Source organism: Neomonachus schauinslandi, chromosome 4, assembly GCF_002201575.2.
Source record: "Neomonachus schauinslandi chromosome 4, ASM220157v2, whole genome shotgun sequence".
In the NCBI taxonomy this organism is placed as follows: Eukaryota; Metazoa; Chordata; class Mammalia; order Carnivora; family Phocidae; genus Neomonachus; species Neomonachus schauinslandi.
This window is the reverse complement of record NC_058406.1, coordinates 46,224,990-46,244,201: the sequence shown is the minus strand read 5'-3', so window position 1 is coordinate 46,244,201 and position 19,212 is coordinate 46,224,990. Positions and strand designations below refer to the sequence as shown.

The window sequence follows — 19,212 nt, the reverse complement described above, 5'->3', positions numbered from 1 at the left end:
GCTCTTGTTACCCAAACACCATCTCCCTTCGGAGGCTTTCCTTGATTCCCCCAGTCTCAAATAGCCCTTCTTCTGTGCAGTCATTCTCTAACAAAGTTTACGGTTTTGTTTCTTCATGTACTTAACTAAATCGATCTTGTTTACTACTTGTTTATTGTCTGTCTCCTCGCAGAATGTAAGGCCCTTGTTCACTGCTGTCTCCCTAGTGCCTGTGACAGTTTCTGAGATGCTTAATGAATATTCATTACATGATTGCATGATAGGTCATAATAGGCAAGAGAAGTAAAATAATATTGGGTTAAAAATTTCAGAACTGCTTCCTACCATAACACCAATAGAGATAACATAAATAAAATACCTGGTACAGTGGAAGGTACATAGAAAGTGAACAGTATATGTTCATTTCTTTCACTTCTAGTAGGAATCTGTAGGCTGGCCAATTCCATATTTAACTCCGGTCTTCCTTGGGATTCTCTCTTGGGAACTGTATGTTTTTGCTATTAGAGTACATTCTTGCTTTCTCCTATTCTCTCAACTCAGTGTTTTCCCTATGACATTTATCATAATGATTTATTCATAGCTTGTGTTCTATAGGTGTTTCTTTAAAATTCAGCATGCATTTATTAAGTACCTGTTATGTGTAGTGCATAAAGTTAAATGCAGAAAACAAAATAAAGGCAACAGAAAGGCATATTTTAGTTGTATAGTGGGAAAATGTTGCTCACTTTTAAGGAGATATTTAATAAGTTCGTTTATTTTTTTTTCACCTGGTTAAAAAGTATCATTTGTTAGCATCTTTTTTTAATTTAAATTCAATAACCAACATGTAGTATACATCATTAGTTTTTGATGTAGTGTTCAGTGATTCATTAGTTGTGTATAACACCCAGTGCTCATCACATCAAATGCCCTCCTTAATGCCCATCACCCATTTACCCCATCCCCCCACCCACATCCCCTCCAGCAACCCTCAGTTTGTTTCCTGGAGTCAAGAGTCTCTCATGGTTTGTCTCCCTCTCTGATTTCTTCCCATTCAGTTTTCCCTCCCTTCCGTTATGATCCTCTGCCCTGTATCTTATATTCTACATATGAGTGAAACCTTATGATAATTGTCTTTCTCTGGTTGACTCATTTCACTTAGCATAATACACTAATAAGTGCATTTAATAAAATAGATTTGAATTTATAAAAATAAAAGATGTTGACACCCTGAAATAAAAAAATGTGGAAAGGAAAGTAAAAAATAAAAATTTACCAACATATGTGATAAAATCTTACTATGCAGAATAGATGAAGATTTGATAGAAATGTGTATGGTCTGTAATAGATTTTTTTTTAAAGAAATTGACTATTTTATTTTTTTTAGATATTTTATTTATTTATTTGTCAGAGAGAGAGCGAGCACAAGCAGTGGGGAGCGGCAGGCAGAGGGAGAAGCAGCCTCCCTGCTGAGCAAGGAGCCTGATGCTGGACTCCATCCCAGGACCCTGGGATCATGGGGATCAAGACCTGAGCCGAAGGCAGACGCTTAATGACTGAGCCACCCAGGCGTCCCTAGAATTTTGTTTTGACAGATAGTTGGAGAGAAACATCACATGTAAAAATGTTAAGAGAAAAACTTTATGAAGAATATATAGTTTTCCTCGCAATGAAGCATAGCTTAGACATCTTAAGAGGACATTTTTTTAAGTAAAAGATTTACTTAAGAAACAAACTGTGGTGCAAAAAAAAGTACAAAAGCATTGTAATGTAAAAGCATCAAAAACAAAAACAACAGAAGTGGTTCTAATCCCTTTTTTTCTAAGCCTTTTTGCTTCTATGCCCCCTTAATTTTTTTTTTTTAATTAGACTATTTTTAAGAGCAATTTTAGGTTCACAGCAAAATTTCATGGAGGGTACAGGAGAAATATATACCCCTTGCCTCTGCTCAGTTTCCCCCACTGTCAAAGTCCTGCACCAGAATGGTGCATTTATTACAAAAGATGAACCTACACTGACCCATCTTTATGACCCAAAGTCCCTAGTTTGTATTAGGCTTCACTCTTGGTGTATATTCTGTGGGTTTTGACAAATATAATGACTTGTATTCACCATTACAGTGTCACACAGAGTAGTTTCATTGCCCTAAAAATACTCTGTCTATTGGTCCCTCTCTCCCTGCTTAGCCCCGACAACCATGGATCTTTTTGGTATCTCCATAGTTTGCCTTTTCCAAAATGTTATGTTTATAGTAGGAATCATATGCTATATAGCCTTTTTAGATAGATTTTTTTTTGTGCTTAAAAATATGCATTTAAGTTTCCTTCATGTGTTTTCATAGCTTGATAGATCATTTCTTCTTAGCACTCAATAATATTCCACTGTCTAGATATAACACAGATTATTTATCCATTCACCTACTGAAGGACATTTGGTTGCTCCAAGTTTTGGCAGTTGTAAATAAAGCTGCAGTAAGTGTTTGCCAAGCAATTTTTTGTTCCCTGCCAGTCACAACCTTTCTGGGGTTCGATTTGCTCAATCTGTAAACTGTAGCTGATGATTCTTAAGGATTCTGAAGTTTGAAATGATACGGTTATCTAGATAAAAATCATTAAATCTTACACTGATTATGAATAACTTAGGTAGGCCTATATGCTGAAGACATTATAAGCTGGTAAAGCCTTTCTGATAGAAAGCAGTCTGGTTCTATATAAACTGAAATTATACTCTGTTCAGGTCATTCTATTTTGGGGGGTGTACTTCAAGTAAATCCAAATGGAAGTTATAACATTTTTTTTGTTGTTGTTGTTTTTTAAGATTTTATTTATTTGCGAGAGAGAGAATGAGAGACAGAGAGCATGAGAGGGAGGAGGGTCAGAGGGAGAAGCAGACTCCCCGCCGAGCAGGGAGCCCGATGTGGGACTCGATCCCGGGACTCCAGGATCATGACCTGAGCCGAAGGCAGTCGCTTAACCAACTGAGCCACCCAGGCGCCCCTATAACATTTTTTCTTTAAGCAAAGATTTTCATAGGGTAATTTAAAAAATTTTTTTAAAGAATTTATTTGAGGGCGCCTGGGTGGCTCAGTCGTTAAGCGTCTGCCTTCGGCTCAGGTCGTGATCCCGGCGTCCTGGCATCAAGCCCCGCATCAGGCTCCCTGCTCCACGGGAGGCCTGCTTCTCCCTACCCCTGCTTGTGTTCCCTCTCTCGCTGTGTCTCTCTCTGTCAAATAAATAAAATAAAATCTTTAAAAAAAAAAAAGAATTTATTTGAGAGGGAGAGAGAGAGGAGGAGTGGTGGGAGGGGCAGAGGGAGAGGGAGAAGTAGGCTTCCGTTGAGCAGGGAGCTGACATGGGGCTTGATCCCAGGACCCTGAGATCATGACCTGAGCCGCAGGCAGATGTTTAACAGACTGATTCACCCAGGCTCCCCTATAGGGTAATTTATTAAAGCCAAATAAAATAAAACGATGGAAACAATTCAAATGCCCCATAATGGGGAAATGCAAAGTAAATTGTGTGAGGGCAGGGATCATGACTATTTATTCAGACTGATGTGTGCCTAGCACCTCAGTGTGGTGTTCTATAAATATTGGCTGAATGTAAAAATACTGAAAAAGAACTTAGGGGAGAGAGGAGAGCTTTTGCTGAATATAAAAGATTCGATGGCATTCTGCTTTTCCCTTTGTTTGCTGCTTTGCATTTCTCTTTGCTCCACTCAGCTGTACCCGCTGTTACGTGCTGGACTCCACACTTGCCCCTTTACTGACCCCAGTGAACGTCTTAGGCATGTGATACAGTAGGCATCACATAACAGCTTCTCCTTGGAAAAGGACATCACCGTGGCTGTAAAGGAGTTAGAGCAAGAGTAGCCTGTGTGTCCCCGTTTTGCCAGGGCAGTCTCAGTCTGTGCTGGGTGTCTCAGTGTAAAGCTTGATAGCAGCTTCCGCTCTCAAAGGTAGCTGGGTTTGGACAGTAGGGTGCCATTTAGCTGAGGCTCTGACTTTCTGTTTACTTCAGTGCTATAGTTGTGAAACATTTTCTTGATTTTTCAGTTTACTTTAATGAAATTTTTTTTAATGCTCAATGGATGATTGTGAGATACAAAGAAAATCAAATAAGGCCCTGTCACCACAGAATTTCACTTTAATGCTTTTTCCTTGTTAGTTATTTTGGTAACTCATAACCTCCTTCAGAATCACAAGTGTTCCTAGACCCAATCTCCTCCCATGGCCTCATCCATTTAGAAGACCTTTTTCTGGTTTGCCTCTGGCTGCATGCCTTCCTCTCTTGTGGAACTTGAAGGAATATTCCTAAGAACCTGTGCCCCTACCAGTGCACTCTGGGTATTTGGGATAATGGAATTCCTTGCCCAAACACCTTTGAACCTGCTTCTGGGGCCTGTGTGGATCTCTTCCCTTGGATACATGCACACAAGGCCCCTCACAGTGCCCACTAAGCCAGGGATGGGAGGAGAAGGGAGTGGACAGCAGGTCAGTGGCAGGAGGTGGGCAGGCTCCCTGCAACCTTACACATTGCAGAATTCAAGAATTCTAATTTTGGACCCAGCCTTCAGGGTCATTTTGAATGTGTATTCCTCAAAGTACGGGAGTAGAACATATTTTTCATAGTAGTTTATTAGCTTGACTTAACCGCTTTTAGATATTTAAACACTTGGTATCTGATCCTCCAATTACATTCTTGCCATGGACCCCACAAATATCAGGGGTAGGCTCACTCATGGTAAAACCTAAAATCCTTACCATGGCACATGAGATCCTCCATAATCTGCTCCTGCCCTTCCCCCGCCTGGCTCCAGCTGCACTAGCTTCCTCACTGTTCCAGAACAGTCCAGGCGTGCTTCCATCTCAGGTCCTTGCACTCCCTGCTGGTGCTTCTTGGAATGCTCTTCTTCCAGGTATCCATGTGACCTCTTCCTTCATGTCCTTCAGCTCTCCCCACCTCCTTCCCTCCTCCCTGGGCCCCCCTCCAAGCAGCAACCCCTCCCACCGCCATCATTATTTTATCAGTGAGTCCTCGCTGGGCTAATCTTTCCAAAATTTTACTATCCCCACAAAGACTGTCTGCTTCCCTGCTTTTTACTTACTTCTAACTTTTTTATAGTGATGCATGTCAAGGGAAGAAATAAAAAATTAAACTAGGTCCCTCCCCTAAATATCTTTCTTTTAACCCCTCCTTAGATATAAAATGTTTTTTCCTTAAAAATTTTCTATTTTAGTTTTTGTGTCTTAAAGTCATTTATGTAAGCCACTTTAAAGAATCACCGGGTCTCCAAGTCTACTTATTTAAAGCAGCAGTCCCCCTACCCTGCCCTCAGTTTTTTAAGGGTAACCATCTTCAGCTCTCTTAAATGATTCTTTTGGTATTTCCCACTGTGGCTACATAACAAACATACTTCTATTGCTACTTCCTAACTTTTCAATTTTAGGCATTGCCAATTTACTTTCCCCTGCAGAGGATGAAAACTAAGGTTCCCCTTATCACTGGCACACCCTGTGCGCACACACACATGATCCAACTCTCCCTCTTCCCAGTATTGAGTTGTGATTTGGGGTAAATCAAGATTCAGTGCTTTTAAAACTGTAAACACCAGTCACAGCTGACCCATGTTGTAGACTGTGATTACTTTTCCTATAGCATTTTATTTTTCCTGGAATTAAAAATTATGGTTTTGATTTGCTTACTTTTCTGGGTTATTAGCATCCGTGCTCCCGCAGACTGCCCTAGTTATGTGTGTCTTTTTTCAGTATGTTCACACTTCTGTATGCTCTTGTTTTTGTTTCTGAGTCTTAATCTTTTTAAATCTGGATGGGTATTCTCACAGTCAGGCCTTATTTGACTGAAATCATAGAGACACCTCTAAGAAGGCTTGTTTATCCCCAATAGGACATCGGGCAGTCACTGCAGATTTGTTTGTTTCAAATATGTTGCTATGTGAACAAATATTGAAAATGTAACTATGGGGGCGCCTGGGTGGCTCAGTTGGTTGGACGACTGCCTTCGGCTCAGGTCATGATCCTGGAGTCCCTGGATCGAGTCCCGCATCGGGCTCCCTGCTCGGCAGGGAGTCTGCTTCTCCCTCTGACCCTCCCGACCCTCCCCCCTCTCATGCTCTCTCTCTCTCAGCCTCTCTCTCAAATAAATAAATAAAATCTTTAAAAAAAAAAAGAAAATGTAACTATGTACCATGAATTTCTGTATGGTTCTCTTTCATGTGTTATAATTAAGATACCTTTTATTCCAAAAATAGAGAATGTATTCTTATATTTCATTGTTTTACAAAAAGCATATTAGGAATTACTGGAATAATTTTGAAAAATTTAAATGTATAAATAAATAAATTTAAATAAATATATTTTGTATATATATTTTGTTTATAAATAAATATATATGTTGTATTGTATTCTTTATTTATAGGCTCTTAAAATTAGAGAGATCTGTAATTGCCCACCACTTTCTGGACCAGACCCTCGATTACTATTCAAACTCAGCATGAAGCATTTCCTGGAAGAATCAGAGAAAGAAGACCTAAAAATCACTGCCGAGAAACAGAAAATGGATACTCTCACCATTCAACAACAGAAGCAAATACCCTTAACATATATAGTTGAGAAAAGAACTGGCAGTTGAATTAAAATTTATGAGACATGGGATATATGAAGAATGCAGCATTCGTTACCATTTTTATGTTATTTTTTTAAAAATGATGTTTGAAATAAAAAAATGTATATTCAGGGTCAAATCATGTATATTACAAGTATTATCTAAATTCTAGGTATTTTCATGAAATATTGATGTATTTTAATCTATTTTAAAGTATCTTCAATGAGGAAAATATCACAGAATAAATTTATATTACACATTTTACTCTGTCTCATACTTGCTTTTCATTTGGAAGGCAGACCTCTAGTGGATGAGAAATCGGAATGTGCAGTAATTCTGTGGAGAGAGTGGAGAGAGTTCCAGCCGAGCCTAAACTGGGGTTCAGAGTCTGGGTGGTTATGATGAACTGGGAAGCTGACAATCTGAAGCATCTGTTTGCAGAAATTGATTTGCCCTGGGATAGGATTATGTGGAAGAGGGGACCGTGGGATGGAGAATTTCCTGCTCCTCGCTTATGGACTCTGAGGGAAAATGGGATATGTAGGGAGAAGCTAAAGAAGCTGTTTTCATAGGAGGCAAAAGTAGTGCTCGTCGTGGTCCAGGCAACAAAGTGTGAAACAAAATGGTAAGAGAGGGTCATTTCCTTGCAGACCCAGTGTGCCGCCGATGTTCTGAAGTCCTGACAGAAAGTTGTGTCATCTTGGCTCCTTCACAATACTATGCTTTGGGAATCTCCGGAGTTCTCAGAGAAGACAACCACCCTGTTCTCACTGAAGGAACCACCAGGAGGGGCAGGAGAAGGTGTCGCCCCCAACTGGATCTCCCTGGGCAGCAGACATGAGCAAAAGGCTGGAAGAAGATGGGTCAGGGAGCATAAGGCACATCTCTGGTGGTACTCAGACATTATTATATTAGTTTGGAAATAAATTTCTAAAATGTATTATTTGTATAAAATTATTTGTACTTCCAAACTGGTGAAGTCTAGTGATGTTGAGGGACATTTTTCTTGAAACACATTATATTACATAGTTTCTTAAGAATTAAAGGGGAAAGAAACGATCGTCTATTGAGTGTCTATTCAGAGTTGGGCCAGTCTATTCCCAGACCCCATGAAGTAGGTTGCAGCAGTCTCCTTTCACAGTGAGAACCCGGATTGGAGTGGTTACGTAGTACATCCAGTGCCACTCGTCTAGAAAGAGCAAACCTAGATCTGACTGCATGTCCGTCCGTCTCCACAACTCAAAGGTATCTAAGGCTGAGCTATCAGAGGGAACCAGCGCCATCCTCAGGTGCATGTTAGTTTCCTCATGTATGGCTTCAGTACAGGTAAAAATCTAATAATAAAATCAGGATCACTTACCTGCAGGATGGCTTTCCTCCTCTCAGACCCTTCTCTCGCAAACTACATGAAAAGCCTGGGTAAGGCAGGTTAGGAGAGTACAACCTCTCCCCCTGCCTTTGAAAGCCCGTGACTTCTCATTTGGGATGTGTCCTGACACATTTCCTTAGACACAATATGTACCTAGTTGTTAAGAGAATTTCAGGGGCTCTTTAAATTTTTCAGGCTTACTGGAGATTGCTGGTGAGGAATTTCTTATCTGCACGCAAGACAACACTTGTAAGGAGGAGGTTCAGATGAACTGTTCTCCTAGTCATCGTTCACACTCCTAGGATTGCAGTTCCATCAAAGGCACTCCATAACATGTAAAGACATTTGGAGAATGTCACCTAGGGGTAAATAGTAAAGCACACCATTAGATTTCCCTGTAGATTTCCTAAAAAATAGTGTAGTGGAAGCCCTAGTCTATTTTTCCTTCCATCCCATTATCACATCTAATTGTACTGTTCAGACTTCCTAGGAAACATACAAGTTGACATGTTAGAAAGAGCAGAGAAGGGCGCCTGGGTGGCTCAGATGGTTAAGCGTCTGCCTTCGGCTCAGGTCATGATCCCAGGGTCCTGGGATCGAGTCCCACATCGGGCTCCCCGCTGAGCGGGGAGCCTGCTTCTCCCTCTGACCCTCTCCCCTCTCATGCTGTTTCTCTCTCGCTCGCTCTCTAAAAAATAAATAAAATCTTTAAAAAAAAAAAAAAAGAGCAGAGAAAATATAGAGAGAATACCTTTATAGCGCATATGAAAAAGATTTTTTTAACCCATGAGATCAATAAATGTAAAAGAAATGTTACATTTCAGCTCAGGGTTTTAAGAGAAATTAAATAGCAGTTGGAATGTAATATGTATATGTATGCTCTAAGTTGTATATAGAAGAGACCTAAGTTCTGCATTTAATTGCATACCATAGTGTCAGGGTTTTTCACCAGAGGATTAGGGTGTCATTGGCTAGTTGCTCAGTGGTTAGGAGCACGATGCCAATAAATACAAGGCACAAATTCAATCTAATCTCTCCTGTAATCTGGGTAGTTGTAGGACAGTCCTCTAAAACTAAACTCAAAGAGAATATGTATATTTACTGCTATGTCTCTAGTACCTAATAATTTTTGGCACATTATGGGTATTCAATTAGTATTTTACTGATACCATACACTCAACATCATCTGGTCAAAGGATAATGAAAAATAAGAAAGAAAGATACTTTATGAAATCTCTGCCTCTTTGTAGCCATGGGACCCTGGGCAAGTCACTTCAGCTCTCTAACCCTCATTTATTCATTTGTAAAATGGGGATAAGAGATCTTACCTCATAGGCTGACATGATGATTAAGGCAAATGACGTACTGAAAGCATTTAGCATAACGTGTAGAGTTCCAAACATAATAAAAATAGCCACAATCTATTGAATGCTTACTTTATACCAAGCACTGTGCTAAGCATTTTTCAAGCACTGTTGAACCTCACTGCAGCCCTATATGTGATAGGTATTCTATTACCCACCCCCCTCCCCATTATAGACCAGGAAACTGATGTTTAGAGGGTTAATGAAACTTACTCAGTGTTACGTGATATATTTCTTAAGATTATTTTACTTGCAAGAACAGAAAAAAAAACAACCCAAAAAACACAAGCCTGAAACTCAAGAAAATTTATTGCCTCCCCTAACAAAAAAGCCCAGAAGTACACTAGCTTTGGACATGATTTAGTCCAGAGGATCATGATATCATCAGAACAGTGATTCTTTTTCACTATGATTTTTCTCAGCTCTGGCTTCACTCTTCCCTACTGGTGTCAAGATGGCTGCCAGTAGCTGCCAGAGCTACATGCTTCATTCACATCCAGCTGGGAAGAGTGGCTCACCTCACAACTATTGAAACAGAACCTCAATGCTAACTGCACCGGTAGCCACCACAGGGGATGGGATAATCCTCACTGGCTGGAGCTGAGATTGGTTACAGTCCACACCATTCAAACAGAGTGGCTAGCATAGAGCCACACGCTCTACTAAGTAGCTGGAATAAAAACCTATTACATTTATCCTCTTTCAGGAGGCAAAGAAACAAGATAATTCTTTGTAGATTTGGTCCCAAATGATATTTAACCTGAGCAAAAACAATGTAGCGTAAGTTCTATGTTGATATGGTAGTGAATTTGCATCATTATATTGGCTTTATCATTTACAACCTGAAGTATCCCTTATCCTCAAAACCAGCCTATGAGAGAAGACTAAGCCTTGGAGGGATTAGGGAAGTTATCCAAGGATGCACTTCAAGTAAATGGCTGAACTGGGATGAGAAGGAAGGCATTCCTGAGTTGTAACCCAGTGCTCCTTCAGCAATACCACATTCTTTGGAGAAGGAGGTATTACCTTCATTTTTCATCTGGAAACTGAAGCTCAGAGGTAATTAAGCAACGGTGTGCCCAGCACTACTGAGCTCATTATGGCAGAAATGAGATTCAAACCCTCATCTTCTGACTCCAAAGTCTGTGCTCTTCAGCCAGTTACTGCCACTTTAGTTGGCAGATCTCATAAGGGAAGTGGCGATGAAAACCGCTCATCTCCCTTCACCCCTCACTTCTGAACAGCGGGGCCAATACCCTCCTTTCTCTTAATAGCATTCATTTTAATACTCTATGACAGGTGGTAAAAATATTTTTTTTTGTAGTTTTTAATTTTATCATGTTATGTTAGTCACCATACAATACATCATTAGTTTTTGATGTAGTGATCCACGATCCATTGTTTTCGTATAACACCCGGTGCTCCATTCAATATGTGCCCTCCTTAATACCCATCACCGGGCTAACCAATCCCCCTTCCCCCCTCCCCTCTAGAACCCTGTTTGTTTCTCAGGTCCATAGTCTCTCATGGTTCATCTCTCCCTCCAATTCTCCCCGCCCATTTTTCCCTTCCTTCTCCTAATGTCCTCCATGTTATTCCTTATGTTCCACAAATAAGTGAAACCATATGATAATTGACTCTCTCTGCTTGACTTATTTCATTTAGCATAATCTCCTCCAGTCTCATCCATGTTGATGTAAAAGTTGGGTATTCATCTTTTCTGATGGTTGAGTAATATTCCATTGTATATATGGACCACATCTTTATCCATTCATCTGTTGAAGGGCATCTCGGCTCTTTCCACAGTTTGGCTATTGTGGACATTGCTGCTATGAACATTGGGGTGCATATGGCCCTTCTTTTCACTACATCTGTGTCTTTGGGGTAAATACCCAGTAGTGCAATTGCTGGGTCATAGGGTAGCTCTATTTTTAAATTTTTGAGGAACCTCCACATTGTTTTCCAAAGTGGCTGTACCAACTTGCATTCCACCGACAGTGTAAGAGGGTTCCCCTTTCTCCACAACCTCTCCAACATTTGTTGTTTCTTTCCCTGTCCATTTTTGCCATTCTAACTGATGTAAGGTGGTATCTCAGTGTGGTTTTGATTTGGATTTCCCTGATGGCTGATGATGATGAACATTTTTCATGTGTCTGTTAGCCATTTGTATGTCTTCTTCAGAGAAGTGTCTGTTCATCTCTTCTGCCCACTTTTTGACTTATTTGTTTTTTGGGTGTTGAGTTTGAGAAGTTCTTTATAGATTTTGGATACCAGCCCTTTATCTGTAGTGTCATTTGCAAATATCTTCTTCCATTCTGTGGGTTGCCTCTTTGTTTTGTTGACTGTTTCCTTTGCTGTGCAGAAGCTTTTTATCTTGGTGAAGTCCCAAAAGTTCATTTTTGCTTTTGTTTCACTAGCTTTTGGAGATGTATCTTGAAAGAAGTTGCTGTGGCCGATGTCAAAGAGGTTACTGCCTATGTTCTCCTCTAGGATTTTGATGGATTCATGTCTCACATTGAGGTCTTTCATCCACTTTGAGTTTATCTTTGTGAATGGTGTTAGAGAATGGTCAAGTTTCATTCTTCTGCATGTGGCTGTCCAATTTTCCCAGCACCATTAATTGAAGAGACTGTCTTTTTTCCATTGCATGTTTTTTCCTGCTTTGTCAGAGATTATTTGACCATAGAGTTGAGGGTCCATATCTGGGCTCTCTATTCTGTTCCATTGGTCTATATGTCTGTTTTTGTGCCAGTACCATGCTGTCTTGGTGATCATAGCTTTGTAATATAGTTTGAAATTGGGCAACGTGATGCCCCCAGCTTTGTTTTTCTTTTTCAACATCACCTTGGCGATTCGGGGTCTTTTCTGATTCCATACAAATTTTAGGATTGTTTGTTCCAGCACTTTGAAAAATGTCATTGGAATTTTGATCAGGATGGCATTGAAGGTATAGATTGCTCTGTGTAGCATAGACATTTTAACAATGTTTATTCTTCCGATCCATGAGCATGGAATATTTTTCCATCTTTTTGTGTCTTCTTCAATTTCTTTCATGAGTGTTTCGTAGTTCCTAGAGTATAGATCCTTTACTTCTTTGGTTAGGTTTATTCCGAGGTATCTTACGGTTTTTGGTGCTATTGTAAATGGAGTCGATTCTCTAATTTCTCTTTCTACAGTTGTGTTGTTAGTGTATAAGAAAGCAGCTGATTTCTGTGCATTAATTTTGTATCCTGCCACATTACTGAATTGCTGTATGAGTTCTAGTAATTTGGGGGTGGAGTCTTTTGGGTTTTCCACATAAAGTATCATGTCGTCTGCGAAGAGAGAGAGTTTGACTTCTTCTTTGCCAATTTTTATTTCTTTTTGTTGTCTGATTGCTGTTGCTAGGACTTCTAGTACTATGTTGAACAACAGTGGTGAGAGTGGGCATCCTTGACGTGTTCCTGATCTTAAGGGAAAGGCTCTCAGCTTTTCCGCATTGAGGATGATATTTGCTGTGGGTTTTTCATAGATGGATTTTATGAACTTGAGGAATGTTCCCTCTATCCCTATACTCTGGAGAGTTTTAATCAGGAAAGGATGTATTTTGTCAAATGCTTTTTCTGCATCAATTGAGAGGACCATATGGTTCTCCCTCCTCTTTTTAATGTGTTCTATCACATTGATTGATTTGCGAATGTTGAACCACCCTTGCATCCCGAGGATAAATCCCACTTGGTCGTGGTGGATGATCCTTTTAATGTATTGTTGGGTCCTATTAGCTAGGATTTTGTTGAGGATTTTAGAATCCATATTCATCAGGGATATCAGTCTGAAATTCTCCTTTTTGATGGGGTCTTTGCCCGGTTTGGGGATTAAGGTAATGCTGGCCTCATAGAATGTGTTTGGAAGTTTTCCTTCTGTTTCTATTTTTGAAACAGCTTCAGTAGAATAGGTATTATTTCTTCTTTGAATGTTTGGTAGAATTCCCCAGGGAATCCATCAGGCCCTGGACTCTGGTTTTTTGGGAGGTTTTTGATCACTGCTTCAATCTCGTTACTGGTTATTGGCCTATTCAGGTTGTCAATTTCTTCCTGTTTCAGTCTTGGCAGCTTATAGGTTTCCAGGAAGGCCTCCATTTCATCCAGATTGCTCAGTTTATTGGCATATAGTTGTTGATAATAATTTCTAATAATTGTTTCTGTTTCCTTGGTGTTGTGTGATCTCTCCCCTTTCATTCATAATTTTATTAATTTCTCTCTTCTTCTTTTGGATAAGTCTGGCCAGTGGTTTATCAATCTTATTAATTCTTTCAAAGAACCAACTTCTAGTTTTGTTGATCTGATCTACTGTGTTTCTGGTTTCTAATTCATTGATTTCTGCTCTAATTTTAATTATTTCTCTCCTAATGCGTGGCTTAGGCATCATTTGTTGCTTTTTCTCTAGTTCTTTAAGGTGTAGAGTTAGTTGGTGAATTCGGGATTTTTCTATTTTTTTGAGTGAGGCTTGGATGGCTAGGTATTTCCCCCTTAGGACCGCCTTTGCAGTATCCCATAGGTTTTGGACCGATGTGTTTTCGTTCTCATTGATTTCCATGAATTGTTTAAGTTCTTCTTTGATTTCTTGGTTGACTCAAACATTCTTGAACAGAGTGGTCTTTAGCTTCCAAGTGTTTGAATTTCTGCCAAATTTTTTTTGTGATTGAGTTCCAGTTTTAGAGCATTGTGGTCTGAGAATATGCAGGGAGTAATCTCAGTCTTCTGGTATCGGTTGAGACCTGATTTGTGACCCAGTATGTGGTCTATTCTGGAGAAAGTTCCCTGTGCGCTTGAGAAGAATGAGTATTCTGTTGTTTTAGGGTGGAATGTTCTGTATATATCTATGAGGTCCATCTGGTCCAATGTATCATTCAAAGCTCTTGTTTCCTTGTTGATTTTCTGCTTAGATGATCTGTCCATTGCTGAGAGTGGACTGTTGAGGTCTCCTACAATTAACGTATTGTTATCAATATGACTCTTTATTTTGGTTAACAGTTGGCTTATGTGTATGGCTGCTCCCAACATGGGCTGCTCCCAACATAGATATTTACAACTGTTAGATCTTCTTGTTGGATAGACCCTTTAAGAATGATATAGTGTCCTTCTGTGTCTCTTATTACAGACTTTAGTTTAAAATCTAATTTGTCTGATATAAGAATTGCTACCCCAGCTTTCTTTTGAGGTCCGCTGGCATGGACGATAGATCTCCATCCCTTCACTTTCAGTCTGGATGTATCTTTAGGTTCAAATGAGTCTCTTGTAGACAGCATATGGATGGGTCCTGTCTTTTTATCCAATCTGCAACCCTGTGCCGTTTTATGGGAGCATTTAGGCCATTCACGTTGAGAGTGATTACTGAAAGATATGAATTAATTGTCATCATGTTGCCTGTGAAGACGTTGTTTTTATAGATTGTCCCTGTAAATTTCTGTTGTAGATCACTCTTGGGGTCTTTTTCCTTTTATAGAACCCCCCCTTAATATTTCTTGCAGGGCCGGCTTAGTGGTCACATACTCTTTCAACTTCTGCCGGTCGTGGAAGCTCTGCATCTCTCCATCCATTCTAAATGAAAGCCTTGCCGGATAAAGTATTCTTGGCTGCATGTTCTTCTCATTTAGTACCCTGAATATGTCTTGCCAGGCCTTTCTGGCTTGCCAGGTCTCTGTGGATAGGTCTGACATTATTCTGATGTTCCTCCCTCTGTACGTAAGGAATCTCTTCCCCCTAACTGCCCTTAAGATGGTTTCCTTGGTTCTGAGATTTGCAAGTTTTACTATTACATGCCGGGGTGTTGGCCTGTTTTCCTTGATCTTAGGAGGGGTCCTCTCTGCCTCTAGGACTTGAATGTTTGTTTCATTCCCCAGATTAGGGAAGTTCTCAGCTACGATTTGCTCAAATACATCTTCTAGCCCTCTCTCTACACTCCCTCCGGGATTCCAATGATTCTGACATTGGAACGCCTCATGGTGTCACTTATTTCTCTGATTCTATTTTCATGGATTCTGAGTTGTTTTTCCCTGGCCTCCTCTTTTCCCTTTTTATCTATTATACTGTCTTCCAGATAGCTTATTCTCTGTTCTGTCTCAGTTACCCTAGCTGTTAGATTATCTAGATTGGATTGGATCTCATTGATAGCATTTTTAAGTTCTGCCAATTCACCTTTTATTTCTGCCCTTAGAGACTCTATGTTGCCATTAATTAATTTCTCCATTCTAGCCATTGTCTTCACAATTGCTAGCCTGAATTCCATCTCCAACATCTTGGTTATATCTGCATCCATTTGTAAATCCGCAGCATAAGTCATAATCTCAGTCTTTTGTGTTTTGGGGGCTCCTCTTCCTAGTCATTCTGTTGATGGGTGTTTGAGGGAAGATAAAGAGTCGGAATTATTGACCAGAACCCAAGCAAGATGCCAGGTGGTAAAAATATTTTAAGTATATTCATATACATGAGGGATAACATTCCTGTTAATCATCTTATATTGTGTTTTATTAGAGCCTCAAGAATTCCTTAATCTGTGGTGAGAAATATCTCACACTTCATTACTAGAAAGAGCCCTATCAGTGTATACCCCTTCACAGTTACCCCCCGAATTTCTGTCAGAAAACCAATAGCCTCCAAAGGTAGGCCAGTGACTCCCAGCCTTTTAGTCATCAAGGACTCCTTTTACTTGGCCTGACTGTGTGCATGGACTTTGACAGCAGAGTTCTGTCTTGAAGGGGTGGAGAGTCCAGGCTCATGACCAGGGCTTCTTGCTGTGCTAGCTGTTTAGAAGTTGAGTTCATTGGGCATGGGGCGGAAGTCACAGTGTGGTCCTGCTTCCATGTCTCAGAATTTCTGTGATATCATCAAAGACCAATCAGGACCTCTGATCATCATGTGATCTCTGATATTATCGAAATTCCAGCCAAAAGAAAAATTTGTGATTTTAATTAGTCGGGGTGGCCTAATTATGTGAGAGAAAATATAAAATTTTTAGTTAGGCTCTTTCAAATACTAAGCATAGCTTGCAGATGCCCAATACCATCTTTGCGGACCACGAGGAGCTGGGACCTCATCCTGGGCAACATGGGTCTAAAGTCAGATTGCTTTGTTTTTCTCTTTGGACTATAAAAGAAAGTAAAATTGACATGTATTAATTTTGACCAATATATCAAAGTAGAACCATATTTTTGTGGGCTAGGGATGATGAATGATCCACTTAAAGGTTCTGTTGTTCTATATTTAAGGATATATTTCTTTAAAGTAATTATTGTTTTTGTACAGAAACAAACAAGTTGAATTTGTTTTTTTCTACAACTATGCCTCTAATGCTATAGTAATCTTGAGAGAATCAAGGGCAATATGACTAGTGTTATTTTGGGGTGGGGGGGACATGGGATAGTAACATCTGCCCTGATTACTTCCCAGGATTATTATGGGTTTTGAATATAGTAATGTGTGTATGCTTTGTACAGCACCCAAACTGCTATACCCCTGCTGATCTTATATTCTAGCATTGTCTTAGTCTGGGCTGTAAGATTATTAGTTAGGAGAGGTCATTTCCAAAAGGATGGCCATTTGCCTGATCTAGTACAATACAGAATTGAAAATGTGTGAGACGAAGGGAAGCCTATTTCTTCCATGTTTTGTTTTAGTCTGGTTTATGAGTGTGTGTGTGTGTGTGTGTGTTTATCCCAGTTATTCTATTAATCCTATGATGACCTTGGTCTAGAGAGTGTATCTGGTTTCCATCAATTTCTACTTTCTGATGCTTACATCAGCCTCTTCCCGGCCAGCCCATCCTCCAGATTATGGACTGAGAGAATGGAAATTCATGTTTGGTGAGCCCTGATAAAGGCAAGATACTACATCCTCTCTCTGTCTCTCTGTTTAATCTTCACAGCACCTCCTCAAGGCATGGGTTATTTTCCCGATTGACAGGGAAATGGAGGCTCACAGGACTATGTAACTTGGCCAAAGTCACACAGATAGCCTAGGAATTCAACTAGGTTTGTGATACTCAAGCTTTTACTGACATTCACTTGCTTTGTCTGGCACACAGCAAATGAGAGCAACTGTCAGGGCAATGCAGGAAACATTTATTTGGGGTCTTCCTTTGTTCTAGAGCCCAAACCTTTTCTCCTGTTCCATGATCCCTGACACTTTCCATGGTCTCCCCGACTCAACACCATCTCTCAACACCTGCAGTGAGCCAGCCAGCTAAATGAAAGGGGTTCATAACAAGGGCCCAGCAGTCCTCAGGAACACAAATCAGCACAAAGTAAGTACTCACTGACTTCAAGTCCAAAGACTGAAAGAACGAACAAATGAATACATATGAATGAATAGAAACAAGTGAGCAATAGGAGTTATTGAAGGGAAAGCCTCACCCATGTACCAGCGGTATGTTTATATCACCTCCTCACAGTTCCCAGTGTTCCATAAACCGCAGCGCCACCCACAAACACTCCATGGCAGGTGCAGGAAAGCCTCACCCATGTACCAGCGGTATGTTTATATCACCTCCTCACAGTTCCCAGTGTTCCATAAACCGCAGCGCCACCCACAAACACTCCAAGTCCTGCCAGTTCTGTACCCTTCACTCACTCACTGACCCTATTCTCTGCTTTATTTATCTTCATAGCACTTATCCCCTCCGAAATCGTGGACTTATTTGACTCCAGGACTACCCAAAGTCATTTGGGTCACTAGCTTTGACCGGAGCTGATCACAAAGACCCAACTCTTCCTTGTCAAGGGAACTAGTTTAGGAAACCCCATTTGAGGTCTGAAGAACGGGCTTCAGATCCTGCCTTCCTCACTGGCTGTGTGATGGAGCAAGCCCCTGGAATGCCGTGGAGACAAATCATGCGCCAGCCACATTGCACGGCAAGCCCTCCCTCGGCCCGGGAGCGACCCGGGGCCAGAGCTCTGTGGCAGTCATCTTTCTTACTCTTGATCCAAAGCACTGCTCCAGATGGGTCTCTTCGATCAGTGTAAGAATAGAATAGTGACTAGCATTGCCTCTCAAAGTTGTCAGGCAAACTCCTCACGGTGCGAGTCTTCCAGTCTACCGGTCTGTCGAGCAGGCTAATGTTCTTCTTAGGCTTGCCCTTAAGAGCTCAGCATCTGCAGTGAGACAGAGCTGGATTTGGGGCCGGCTCATTCTGAGTAAGTCACTTTACTCTGTAAAGCTCAATTTTCTTCCTCTGATAAATGGAGGTAGTAACAGTTGGGGATTCACAGGGGGTGGGTGGGAGGTCCAAATATATGCCTGGGGCTCAGCCATTTACCACCATGTAGGAGGTATGTGCATCAAGAGTGCGTGTCAGGACCACCTGGGAGGCCCCACCCCCGTCCCCTCGGCCCACCCGAGCTCACCTGCGGGGGCAGGGGTATTTTCCAGTGTCGTTTTCACCTGGCTGCTTCCTTATCTGCTCAGGGGTTTCTGTGGCACCACATGATTTTTTTCTGTCACCAGCAGGGGTACCCCAGAAGAACAGGGGGTTTAATTCCTTTGGGGTGTCCCACATCCAGGGGATCAGCGTCAGTGGGTAAATGTCTCATTCTTTTGGGATGATTCTAGGGTGTGGTCCAGTTTGTCAGTGGGTGGGACTGGGCTCCCCCATCGCCCAGAACTTTAACCCACCCATTAACGCAGACTCTATAGGCTTCTCTCCCTTCCCTCTCTCTTCATCCACTTCTTCGCATGTGCTTCCCTGAGATCGCTGCCAAAAGACCTGGTGCCCACCTACCCTACCTTAGTGTCTGCCTCGGGGCCTGCTTTGAGGGGAAACCAAACTGTGAAGTTCACTGTCAAACTTGTTATTATTGACTCCCCATAACAACCCCGCTTAACAGATGAAGAAACTGAAGTTC

The 19,212-nt window shown here is 41.0% G+C and overlaps 1 protein-coding gene across 3 annotated transcripts in view; it reads left to right on the top strand.

Annotated features, from left to right (window-relative positions):
* OMA1 (OMA1 zinc metallopeptidase) overlaps nucleotides 1-6,866 on the top strand; it is an 89,159-nt gene extending 82,293 nt beyond the window's left edge. For all 3 annotated transcript variants that reach the window (XM_021683946.1, XM_021683948.2, XM_021683947.1), the window contains one exon: nucleotides 6,417-6,866. In XM_021683946.1, coding sequence (XP_021539621.1) covers nucleotides 6,417-6,629 — 213 coding nt within the window. In that variant the 3' untranslated portion in view covers nucleotides 6,630-6,866. The remainder of the gene's footprint in view (nucleotides 1-6,416) is intronic.
* The last annotated feature ends 12,346 nt before the right edge of the window (nucleotides 6,867-19,212 follow it).